Below are 13,294 nucleotides of genomic sequence, written 5' to 3'. Positions count from 1 at the left end.
CAATGTAGGCCGGAGTAGGCATGCCACACAGCCTCCATTAATTGCTCTTTACATTTCTACATTCCTGATCTCCTGGTCAGTTGGCATGCCACATGGGAAGACTCAGGGAGTAGTTTAAATGTGTAACAATAAGTCTCTCACCATTCACAGAGCACAATACTCCCATACGCTCTAAGTAACATTCTCCTATGCTCAGAGGCTCATGATGTACCTTTCTTTCCGTCATGCTTCCTAGATAAGACAAAAGTCTGATCGCAGCATATTCTGCTTAGTTGGCTGAGAATGGAATGTGTAACTTGTAACTGTTGCTTGTAACCATATTTGGGCATCCGGGAGTTCCTGAATACAAGTGAATAAAACTCTCGCCTCCATGTTGGAGGGACAGACTTTGCATCCAGACCCTGTCTCGTGTCGTTACTACAGTTCAAGTGTCATTCGTCGTGTGTAGCTTGGCCCTGTGTGAGAGTGAAACCCCTCCCCCCTTCTCCCAGTTTGGATCTGTCAGTGGCGGATGTCAGGTGCACATCCGATCTCTCTCATTTCTGGTCTGAACCTACTCATGGCTTTCTTGGGGAAGCCTCCTGGAGAGCTTATTTTGGTTCTTCCATGATAAGATCCAGATGGTGGGTAAAGCTTTCCTTCAAAAGGCAGCTTGCCCTCTGCTGCTGATCTCCCCGCAAAATATGCAGCAGCAGGGAACGCTTGGTTCAGTCTCAGCATGCATTCTCTTTTCATGGTGTGTGTGTGTGCGTGTGTGCATGTGTGTGTGTGTGTGTGTGTGTGTGTGTGTGTGTGTGTGTGAGAGAGAGAGAGAGAGAGAGAGAGAGAGAGAGAGAGAAAGAGATGTGGACCTCAATAAACCTGGCCATTGCCTTGTTGAACCGATTCTGCATCATGAAGCATGCCCTTAGATTCCTAGGCTCTATGAAGGTATCCCTTGGCAGACACATTTCCCAGAAAACAGCAAGGTTTGGAAGCAGTAGACTGGATCCATACATAACCCTCTCATAATCATGTGCCTTCAGAATTCTCCCGTCCATACAACCTTTTGTGGCTCCTGCCATAGTTATTTACTTAAAAGCCAGTTCACACAACCATCTGTCTGTTGCATGCAGGTCATTGTATCCACAAAGCCCCTGATGACAAGCGGCCATCTTAGCGCTCCTCTTTAAGCACAAGTCATTCGATGGAACTGGCTCAGCTAAAATAGGTTTCCTTGCTGCCTCAAGCCAAGTTGGCTGCCTTAAACTCTGCGGTTGCCTTCAGACCAAATGAACAATTCATGGTACATTTATTGGAAGGCTTTAGCTTTGGCTGAGGATCTCCTTCTCCCTCTTCTCTTTGCACACAACCTGGTTTGTTTGTTACATATGACTGCAGCCCCCGCAACATCGAAAGAACTGAATGAATCACCCCACTTGTCTGTCAATAGCACACGTCAACAACGTAGCATAGGAAGCTGTTTTATATTATAGGGCAATCGGCCTGTCCTGCCCACTGCTGCTGTCTTCAAGGAATCCATCAGAGGATCTTCCACCACTCAGAAACCCGAAACCCCCTTTACCAGAGGGGACTGGGCTTGCGAGCATGTCCTTTACCACTGAACTACGGTCCTTTCCCCTGAAACGAAGCACACTTTATCCTCTGGTCCATTGAGCCCAGCACTGCTGGCTCTCACGCACAGTGGCTCACCAAGGCATCCAGCAAAGGTCCCTCTGCTTTCTACAACCTGAGCACCTTCTGCTCGGAGGATTCAGGGAGGGAAGGTGGGAGCTCGCGTAGCAAGACAACATCCTATGGTCCTCCCCAAACCAAGGCCACAAGAAAGCTCTGGCCCTGGTCAAGACTAGGCAAATGTCCCTCGGACCAGGGATCACCAGTAACTTTTTAACCGCAGAATGCAAGGCCCTCCGGGGGACATGTTTGGAGAAGAGGTTCCACAAGTATGTTGGTTCCAGTCTGTTTTAAATATCAAGAACAGAACTTTGAACTGGGTTTGGAACTCAACCAGAAGCCAGCGCGACTGACTCAGCACCAGATGTATATGCGCCCTAAACGGTGTACCCGTGAGGACACAAGCCGCTGCATTCTGGACTACTTGCAATTTCTGGATCAAGCCCAAGCCAGCCCTGCATAGAGAGAGTTATAGTAGTCCAGTCTGAAGGGGACCGTTGCATACATCACTGAATCCAGGTCCTGGGAAGAGAGAGAGGGCACGCACTGCCTGACCTGCCAGAGGTGAAAGAAGGCAGACCTGGCAACGGTCGTGACCTGAGCATCCATTGAAAGCACAGCATCCAAGATCATCCTCAGGCTCTTCACCGTTGGCAAAGGCATGAAATGCACTTTGTCAAGGGTTGGGAGCTGAATCCCTAGACCCACCATCCCACAGCCCTGGGGCAGGACTTCCATCTTGTGCAGCAAGACCTTGTCCTGTGGTCCTCCCCAAAGCAAGGCCACATTCTACAGCATCAAAATACTCATCCAAAATATTCATTGAAAGGCGACCGGAGGAATTGTTTTGGTGGAGATTATTACAACTAGCACTTTTTGGAACACAACTCTTGGGGGCGCTATTTCTCCTGGGCTCAGTCGAGCCCATCAAGAAAGCAACAGCAGAGGACAGACCAGAGCACGGGAGAGAAGCTTTAAGCGCCAGACACTGTTCCTGCAGTCATGGCTGCAGCGTTGGCTCCTCCCCCACACTCCGCCCCATATTGTCTAGTTGCCCCCAGGCTTTGGCAGGCTGTTAAGGGGAAGAAAAACTACCAAACAAGCAACATAACATTCTATAGGGAATGGCAGAACCTACTCCACACAGTCAACATTTTTTCCTTCATTTGACCAACCACTTTGTCTGCTGCTGGGCACATCTGGAAGAGAACAGAGAAGAAGACAACACTGAAAAGGAACAGCAAAGCTCACAGGATCAAGAGGGCGCTGCAGCAGACTCTGCCTATGCAGGATTCTTCAACATAGCGCCCATGAGTGCGATGGCACCTGCCAGTACTGCCCTTGGCGTCCTCCTAGCTTTTCAGAACAACATCAACATTCGATTTATATACCCCCCTTCAGGACAACTTAATGCCCACTCAGAGAGGTTTACAAATTATGTTATTATTATCCCCACAACAAACACCCTGTGAGGTGGGTGGGGCTGAGAGACCTCTGAGAGAGCTGTGACTAGACATGGGTACCAACAGGAAAAAAACCCTGAACATGGTGTTCGTTGTTCGTTGCCATCTGCGAACAACGAACAGCGAACATTGATGAACATGACCTGTTCACAAACATGTTCATTGTTCATGGGGGCCAGCAGGCTCTCCTCCACCCATCAAGATCCCTACCACACCGCTCCCAGAAACCTTACCTGAGCAGGCAGCAGGAAAGGTACCAGTAATAAATAATAGCTTGGCCCAGAGCTTGGCAGCAGCCCTGGAACCTGAAGGGGTAGATCCCTATCCCACCACACACAAAGAAAATTCAAGCTCCAATGCACTCACCCTGTCTCTCTCTCAAAATGCCAACAGCAACTGTCTCTCCCTCACTGTCTGTAAAAGCAGAGCTGGGAGCACACACACACCCCACTCTTTGCTTCCTTGTAACGAATTTGGAGCTCCACACTTGAAAGGAAGACCTGCCTATCAAGCTACATTGGGCTTAGATTGGGGTTTCCAGGGCAACAGCAGGAGTTCAGACAGAGTTCAGGCAGTCCCTGCCTCCAGTTGCCAAGGGAATTGATTGCAGGTGCCAGACTGGCTTGATGAATAGCAAGGAACGAGGCTTGCAACGACCACCTGTTCGTTTAGAATGGGGCCTCACAAACAGCTTGTTCGCGAACAGCAGATTGGGCTGTTTGTGGCTTTTTTTAGTTTGTTCATGCCCATCTCTAGCTGTGACTGACCCAAAGTCACCCAGCTGGCTTCAAGCGAAGGAGTGGGGAATCAAACCTGCCTCTCCAGATTAGAGTCCTGCCATTCTTAACCACTACACCAAACTGGCTCTCAGGCAAGGCCATTGTAAGTCTGGATGTGTTATTGGCTGTGCTCATTCAAATGAAAAGATTTTCTGAGGCTGCAGTTAACAGGCAGCCGCTGGAGGATTAGAAGAGTGGTTAAGTACCTGGGCTTTCCTTTGTCAATGTGTGGATGAGTTCACCAGACTTACCATGCCAGGCAATACTTTCCCAAGGGTAGAGTTGAGAAACTTATTCACAATCTTTGGAAGCATGCTGCAGAAAAGAAAGATATGAACACAAGGATTAGGATCGAAACTGCCAAAAGCACCTCTTACATTTCCTCTCCGCCCCCATAATTTTCCACCATGCCAAGACCAGGAAGAAAGGAGGGGAACCTCCGGGCACCTCTGAAATTGGACTGTCAGCCAGTGTGAAATCAAAGCCCTTTGTATCGGAGGGCGTCTGCCCAGTGCTCACTTGCTAGGAAGGTTGGTCTTACAGCTAATCAGGTCTACAGTGCACTTGGTCACTTCAAAACTGATGACCTTATCCTTGATGATCATCTTGCTTATCGTTGTCATGTTAGACTTCACGGTGATTTCCATACTGCCACCAATAAAGCTGCAGAAAATGAATTGTCGTTATTTAGCAACATAGCGGCTGGCTTATTTTTATAAAATTCAGTTTTATTTATTAATATATTAACACCCCATGTTCCTCATGGCTCAAGGTGGTTTCCAGTGGTTACTGTATAAATTCAAGACAAGAGAGTGGTTTTCTATCAGGTACCTCATTGAGTCTTTTTACATGCAGAAACTTTCATCTGGAAATCCAGGGTGTGAGAATGTGGAATGGTGCAGAACAGTTTTCCATTCCTGCATATGACATCCACTCAACTGAAAGGCATTTCTGCATGGATTGCCAGGCTCTGTGTTAGGAACTGACTGCTCAGATTGGGTCAAAAATGCTTTCCTCACTGTTCATTAGCCCTGACAATGTGCTCATCCTTCCACTTGCATTCTGCACCTCCTTCTTTGCTCAATGGTGAAGAAAGAGGGAAGATCTTTTAAGGAAGTTTATCAGGGACAGATTATGGAATTCATCAGTACTGGGCTACACCTCTGCAGATTTTGGATTGCGGACATCATTACCTTCATCAGCCAGTTTGGTGTAGTGGTTAAGAGCACAGGACTCTAATCTGGAGAGCCGAGTTTGATTCCCCACTCCTTCACTTGAAGCCAGCTGGGTGACCTGGGGTCAGTCACTGCTCTCTCAGAGCTCTCTCAGCCCCACCCACCTCACAGGATGTTTTGTTGTGGGAATAATAGTAGCATACTTTGTAAACCACTCTGAGTGGGCATTAAGTTGTCCTGAAGGGCAGTATATAAATCGAATTATTATTATTATTATTATTATTATTATTATTATTATTATTATTATTATTATATTTGTTTAGGTAATTCTGTCCTCTCTGCAGTTGTTCAGACTAGAGATGGACACGATCCGCATAACGAACAAAAAAACCCCACGATAATGGCAATCACGCGATCGTGACCCGGTGGATCGTGATCGCCCACGGCCAATGATCCAGCGGTCGGGAGAGGCCTGGATTGGGGTGATTGGGCTTGGTTCGAGGATCCAGACACTCAGGCGCCAGCAATCTATTCCCCTGGCAATGGAGCCAGGGGAATGCCTGAGCTCTATTTGCCCTCCTTCTGTCGCCCTGGAAACCCGAATGGAAGCCCAGCTTTCCTTGATCAGCAGGGCTTCCTTCCACTTCTTCCTTCCTTCCTTCCTTCCTCTAAGTAAATGCTATGTGCATCACTTTCATTTCTCCCTCTCCCAGCCTGAGAACACAGCTCAGTAATCTATTTCTTTGAGGCTCACCAAAATGAACTTGGGTGTCTGAAAGGTTACCTTTCTTTCTCTCTTGTCTAGCTGATGTATAAACTCTAGCAAAAGTTTCCCAGTCCTCTTCCTGCTCAAAACTGGTGGGTTAGGGAGGAGGGAAATGTTTGAGTATTTAGACCTGTACTTTCCTCAAGCCTCTATTCCTCTACTGCTTAGATGGTTCCTTGCCTCTAAGTAAATTTATGGGCTTGTGCATATGGAGAAGATCTGATTTCTGAATAAAAGTCATTTAACCAAGGACCTGTGTCTTGAGGAAATGATCCAGGGATCTGTCTGCCATATCCTGTCATCCATAGCCTGACAGTGGTACTATCGAATTTTTAATGAAATTTGAAACTCTTGCCTTGCTTCTCCTGCCCCCTACTTCCTTTCCCCCAGGAACTGATTGGTCTGTGCGGAATTAACCACTCCCACCCTCCTCAGCTCTCTGAACTCCTTTCCCACCATTTTTATCAGTAGAGCAAGGTAAGGGTCATAAGGCTGCTTCTCCCTTGGCTTCCTTCCTCCCGGGTATGCACGCACTCTCTTATTTTATTTTTCAAACCCAGGAACAAGTCCTAATGTTGCTGTTTATTCCCTGCTGTCTTTAAAAGCCAGGAAAGAGTTAAATGACTGCTTTCCCCTCCCTCCCAGCTGTTTCAGGCTAATCTGAATGCCAAAGGGGGGGGGGAAACAAGCATTTTGCACAGCCATTTAGAGACAAAGCAGCAAGGAAGCCCCCCTCCCCCCCCCCCCGCGAGGAGCAGCATTTTAACTCTTTCCTGGCTTGACTTTAAAAAAAAATAAATGAGAGTGGAACAAGCATTAAAAGTTCCTGTTTCCCCCCAGAACTCTGCCACCAATTGCCTCTCTAGTGGGCACGGAACAGCCCAATCAGAAAATACAGGGAGGGAGAGAGACATCCTAACATTGCAATGTTAGGATGCATGTGAAATTTTCTTTTTAAAAAATGACCTCAGCTACAGCCCCCATAAAATGCTGCTCCAAAAAGACACATCTCAACTTGTCCGCAGACGTCCAATTGTCTCGAAGTCATGCAGTGCAAAATGTTGGGACCCCAAGCTGTTTCTGCACCGATCAGCATGAATGCTCAGCACTGCCTGCTTAAAGTCTGCTGTGCGAAATGGGCCAATGGCTCGGTGCTGCACCACTGCAATCTCAGCAAAAGTCAGAGGATCTGACAGCAAACTACAGAGAATCTACAGGTCTGGAATCCATTTTGTTCAAAGATGTATGCTTTAACTGGGACAATCCAGGGCCCAAAACTACACCAGAGTCACATAGCTTGCCTGGAGAACATTGCGGCAAACGCTATCAGGAAGGGTGGAGGGTGAGTTCCAGGAGGGATCTTAATACTCTCCTTCCTGTAAACAATACATTACTCGGTTTTGAACCCCACGGCTCTTGTACTTCATGGATTAAAGATCCTTTGAAGGATCTCTGACATTTTCCCCCCAGTTTCATGACTTAAAGTAGTCATCGCCAGAGGGGTTGTCACCTCCCGCCAATCTGAGTGGGTGTTAAGTCATCCTGAAGGGTGGTATATAAATCAAATGACTTGGGGGGGGGGCTGCAGGTGGTGTGGAATATCAGGGGGGAAAGCATTTTGGCTATATTTCAGCAATGCCTGTGAAAGTGCTTGCATTGCACTCATACAAATAACAACAACAACACGTGACCTCTGCTTATTGTTGATTGTCTTTTGGATAATTCGAATAATAATAATAATAGTAGTAGTAATAATAATAATAATAACTGCACTTATATACAGCTCTCCTAGACAGATTAGTGGCTCAGTAGTGGCTTCCTCAAGGCCACCTACTGAGTTCATGACAGGAGCGGGATTCAAACCAGCAGAGTGTGGATTCGCAGCTGAACCACTTAACCACTATGCTACAGCAGCTCTCCATTCAGCCACTGTTCCTCGCTTGTCCTCATTGATGTGATAACATCTCCAGCGTTGGGGGCTATGAACGTCTGACATCATCCTATTCATTGTGTCACCTTGAGTGGAGGAGGCAGCAGCTTGGGAGGTTTTAGATGCTGCAAAACTACGTGCCCCCCCTTTGATGCTCCCCTAGTGTCAGGCATAAATATAATGAGGTCATGTACAGATATTTTAATAAACTAATAATATAATAGACAAATCAGTCACTAACTCAAGGCACCTTTTCCTGGCTTTCCACAAACAATGCAAAACTACATTATTCAAAAGGCCTTTTGACACAAGTAATAGGGCTGTACTGTAAGGAAATGGTTCAGAGTGGTGCTTTCGTTGGGATGGGAACTATAGACTATACTTCTCTGTACTGTCTGTTGTTGTATGCTCCTATTGGGTTGTTTCTGCATTGTTTAATTTGGCAACTTGTTAAGTCGCTGATGCTTTGTTTTGGCATATTTTTCAGCTCTGTATAAGATGCCTCCTTTTTTTTTCAAATTTCTGTACCCTATTGTATTGTTTATTGAATTTTTTATTGACATATTCTGAGTAATCCACCCTGAGTCTCATTGAGAAAGGCGGACTATAAACAATGCAAATAAATGAATAAGACAAAGTAATCAAATAAAAACAATGATCACAATAAACAGCAGTGATATAAAAGAGAAAAAACTCGATCTTTGCCCAAGCTCAGTGGATTCTGGGGAAATCCTTTTGTTTGCATTTTTCCTAGCTTATCTTTGAATCATTAGACAGATCCCCAGACCCCAGTGGTTGCTTCCTGCTAGCCCTCTCCATGATGCCAGGAGAATTTTTTTAATGGCTGCCAGGCCAACGGTGGGACATCCTTTCCTGGGAAAACCAGGAAGTGACATCAGTTCTCTCTAGAAATTGCTGGAAACTCTATGGTTTAGCTCCCAGGGATTTCCAGAGAGGAGTGACATTACTTCTGGGTTTTCTTGGAAGTGATGTCATGCCTGCAGCTACCCACCATGACCTGCCCCCCCTGGGTCTCCCTCCGGAGAGGAAACAGTCAATGCTCCCAGAAGGGCTATGGTTCCCGACACTAGCCTAGAAGATTCCTGGAGAACTGAGGGCAGTTGCTGAGGAGGGTGCTATCTGAGGAGGGATTTCACCAATATCTATAGTATACCATATAGTCTACTCTCTGAAGCTGCCATTTTCTTCAGGGGAACTAATCTCTGTAATTTGGAGATCACTTGTTATTGGGGTTCCCAATAAGGGGTACCTATACCTTCCGAGGGAGAGGGAGAGGGCCTAGGACTTATCTGTTGTAGTCTCCTTACACATGCATGCTCTTGGGGAGGCATGATGATGTCGTTTCCTGGAAGTGACATCACCAGGTCGGCCACAAGCATGCCCCCACGCTTCTCGTGGTGTTAATTCTGGCCCATTTGGGGTCAAAATTGTCTGTAGCAAGTGCGGGACCATGCCTGCACACGACCCCCCGAGAGCATGCCCAGTGTAAACTTTGCTGTGTTGCCTGCTGGTGGCAGGTGATCGCCAGGGGTTGTCACCTCCCGCCAATCGCCAGCAACTGGTAAGACTAACTGGTAAGACTTTCAGGCTCCACTTGGAACTTGAAAACCCTAGCAATGGCCTAGTATACTCCTGAGGACTCTTTTGTTTATAAATTATCCTCTCGTACCCTCCAGGGTTGCAGAGGCAGGCAATGGCAAACCATCTCTGTTAGTCTCTTGCCATGAAAACCCTACCAGGGGTCGCCATAAGTCAGCTATGACTTGAAGGCACTCTAGAAAACTGGGCTATCACTTACCTTTTCCCAGCAATTGTCAGCTGACAGATCACTTCCATCCGCATTCCCACTTTCATCACAAAGCTCACCGTGACGTTCGGAGGTCGAATATCATTCACTTTCAGCCTGTGAGACAAACACACCCGGCAATGAAGGGAGGACCACATCCAGCGCATGGCGAAATGGGAAAGGCTCGGAACTGAGCAGCCATAAGAAAGGGGGGGGGACCTCTTCTTAACTCCAAAATGGTGTGCAAAGCGATGAGGAAGGATATTGGGGAATCCAGGCCAAATCCCTGGGGACCTTCAGGAGTGAATTTGAAGGAAAGAAGAGTTGCATTTGGCAACAAGCTCAGTGATGGAAGGTGAGATTAGGGCTGCCCATTCCAGGTTGGAGAACTCCTAGAGATTTGGCAGTGGAGCGTATGGAGGGCAGAGTCCAGGCAGGGAAGCTCGGCAGGGGTGTGGTGCTCTAGAGCCCTCCCTCCAAAGCAGCCATTTGCTCCATTGGAACTGATCTCTCTGGACTGCAGACCAGTCAGAATTCTGGGAGCACTCCAGGCCTCACCTGGTGGTGGCCCCCCCTGGGTGAGCTCATAGAGCTGGGAAGCAAGAAGGCAGGCAGGTAGCCAGTCAACCTGAGGGCACCTGCAATGGCCATTGTTTGAGCTTGCAGTTCAATTCAAGGCGCTCTTCATGATTCTTAGCTTCTTTTTCCAGCAGTGTTCCAACCTACCTGAGATCAGTTTCTTATGAGAACTTATAGGGCAGATCAGTTATAATTCTGGGGTATCCCCAGTCCCATCTCGGAGGATGGCCACACAATGCCAGCCCTTCTGGATTTCCTGTTTTCCCAGGCCCTTGACAAAGGCGTTTGCACTGTTGGATTTTACTTATTTCCCCTTTTCTTTCTAACCCTAACCATTTTCTTTGCTTTGACTAGCTGGCTGGCTTTTATTGTGGTGTTTCTTTATTACTTTATTATTATTCTTTATTGCTTATAGAGAGTCCCATGGCACAGAGTAGTAAACTGCGGTAGTGCAGCCCAAGCTCTGCTCACAATCTGAGTTCGATCCTGGCGGAAGCTGGGTTCAGGTAGCCGGCTCAAGGTTGACTCAGCCTTCCCACCTCCCGAGGTCAGTAAAATGGGTACTCAGTTTCCTGGGGGTAAAGTGTAGATGACTGGGGAAGGCAATGGCAAACCACCCCGTAACAAAAAGTCTGCCAAGAAAACGTCGTGGTGCGACGTCCCCCCCCAAGGGGTCAGTAATGACTTGGTGCTTGCACAGGGGACTACCTTAGCTTTTTTCTTTATTACTTACTTTCCTGCTGTGATACTTGTACGGTTGGTAGGGTTGCCAGGCCCCTATACCCTCCTGGTGGGAGGCGGAGGGGACCCGGCGCTTACAGAGAGGTGAGTCCTCAGGGGATCGCATCATGCCAGCAGTGGGGGCGCTCTCACGTTTTGTGTGGGGCCAGGTCATTCCATTCAGGGCCAAAATTGGCCCTGCGCACTTTTCCTGCTTGCTGGCTTGTGGTGGGCAATTGCCGGGGGCGGGGGGTTGCCACTTCCTGCTGATCACCGGTGGGCAATTGGGAACCCTAACCTTTGAGGATCTGACATTTTGTCATCTTAGCAGCTAACTTGTCTTTATCTTTAAGCTGCAAATTGCCTTCAAAACTGTGGACAGAAAGTCATGGGTTATGATGAATCTTTCAGACAAATAAACAGAACACATTCACGCCCGATTTGTAATTACTGCCTGCATGGCCACTTTGTACTCTGGTATTTGTATATTCTGAAAAGATATTTTGTAATAACCACGTTACAGAAAGCCTCTCCCACATCTTGAGTTCATTTGAGACAGCTCCTTTCCCCCCACTTGTTTAAATATTAGGGGGACAGTGTGGAAAACATTTTGTGTCCCCCCCCCCCACACACACACCATCGCATTTCCATTCTCTGCTGTTTCTGCTGCTATGAGGCCGACATGGCTACTCCCGTCAAAAATGCCCCCTATTTGTCCTACAAGTCCTCTTTCACAGGAGAAGGAATCACCTCACCCTTTGATGCCTTTGATTGCCTTGTTGCCGCCCTGATTCTTTGTTGCAGCCTCTGCCAACTGCTCAAGGATGCGACTGTCGGTCATCGAGCGCTTGGCAACTGAAAGACATCCCCCATGGGTCATGGATCAGACCACAAACATGTCATGGCATGGAATGAATCAGTCCCAAGCAGGGGGCATTCCTTCCTTCCACCCTTCTTCCCCTTCTGAATCCCCACTTCCTGCCTTGATTGCAAGAAAGGAATACAAGGGCAGAAAACCTTGCAGAGCTGGTTAGGTGAGGTGGACCTGGGGGAGGAAACCCAGGTTGTATTCCCTGTTCAGCTAAGGAGGCTCAGTGGGTAACCTTGGGCCAACCCTTCTCTCCTAGCCCGACCTAACTCGGGCAGTTGGTGCGAGGGCAAACACAGGGGGCACCATGCATATGTCACCCTGTGCTCCTTAAAAGATGACCAGGACAGATATGGATGAAATATGAACATGAGAAAGAGGAAATAGGGTGCAGAGGGAGTACAGGGGAAAGTGAAGTTCTCCCCTCAAGTCCCTGCAAGTTCCCCACGACATTTGTCATTCCAAAAAATAAACCCAGTAGTCAAGAGCTTAATTTTCACCTTGCTCAGCCAGCAAGTGTTACTTCTTGTCTTTAAGGGGTGTTGGGGTGAAAACTCTGCTATGAAAGGCCTCTGGAGGATTCCAGGCCAAAAGAGTTCCACCCCTCTCTCACAGTTCCCAGTTGTTTTGGGGCTTTCATTGTCTTTTTGGCTTGTCATTTGTCCTGTGGCAGAGGGCAATCCATCCCTCAGTCTCCCACTCTCGATAATTTGGGGAGTTGGAGTAAAATGGGTGCGGGGCGGCATTGATATTGATGATCAAGGAATTTCATAAGACGGTTGTTGTGGATTTTCCAGGCTGTATAGCCGTGGTCTTGGCATTGTAGTTCCTGATGTTTCTCCAGCAGCTGTGACTGGCAAAATCCACAACAACCATCGTTCTCCGGCCGTGAAAGCCTTCGACAATATATTTTGAATTTCATAAGGTTCATAAGGTTTTTATCATAGAAGATAGGGGAAATTCCTAAAGTGTCACCTGATAGTGATTTTTTTTTTAAAAAATTATTTATTATATTATTTATAGTTCACTTTTCTCACTGAGACTCAAGGCAGATTATTTATAAATAAATCAATTACATGCAGCAAAATATGATCTATGGCTGGGCAAGCAATAAACAATGCAAGAGGGTAAGAATAGCAGAAATTTGCAACCAAGCCGAAAACATTTATACCAATGAAAGGGAGGGAAGCCTGCATGGTATTGCCCGATCTCGTCAAATCTCAGAAGCTAAGCAGGGTGAATACTTAGATGGGCGACCACCAAGGAAAACTCTGCAGAGGAAGGCAATGGCAACCCACCTCTGCATCTCACTTGCCTTGAAATCCCCTTACTGGGGTTAACATGAATCAGCTGCGACTTGAAATTCCACACACATATACACACATGCATGCACACATCCAGTAGAAATGCTTAGGATCAAAGGGTTAGTGTGAGATACGGAAAATATGTATAAATGATCAGACAGGCTTTGTCCCAAGAAGATACATGGAAGAGAACATTCGATTCGTGATTGACGCAATGGAGTTAGTTGGG

General features: G+C 47.2%; 1 protein-coding gene across 1 annotated transcript in view; it reads right to left on the bottom strand.

Annotated features, from left to right (window-relative positions):
• The window catches only part of LOC129330449 (BPI fold-containing family B member 6-like), a 35,764-nt gene that overhangs the window by 17,811 nt on the left and 4,659 nt on the right, over positions 1 to 13,294 (bottom strand). Inside the window, exons 3-7 of the mRNA XM_054980483.1 lie at positions 11,649 to 11,748; positions 9,607 to 9,711; positions 4,436 to 4,579; positions 4,168 to 4,231; positions 2,813 to 2,873 (exon numbers count right to left, since the gene is read on the bottom strand). Coding sequence (XP_054836458.1) covers positions 2,813 to 2,873; positions 4,168 to 4,231; positions 4,436 to 4,579; positions 9,607 to 9,711; positions 11,649 to 11,748 — 474 coding nt within the window. The remainder of the gene's footprint in view (positions 1 to 2,812; positions 2,874 to 4,167; positions 4,232 to 4,435; positions 4,580 to 9,606; positions 9,712 to 11,648; positions 11,749 to 13,294) is intronic.

The sequence above is a fragment of the Eublepharis macularius genome, chromosome 5, assembly GCF_028583425.1.
Source record: "Eublepharis macularius isolate TG4126 chromosome 5, MPM_Emac_v1.0, whole genome shotgun sequence".
Lineage (NCBI taxonomy): Eukaryota > Metazoa > Chordata > Lepidosauria > Squamata > Eublepharidae > Eublepharis > Eublepharis macularius.
This window is presented reverse-complemented; position numbering and strand designations above follow the sequence as displayed.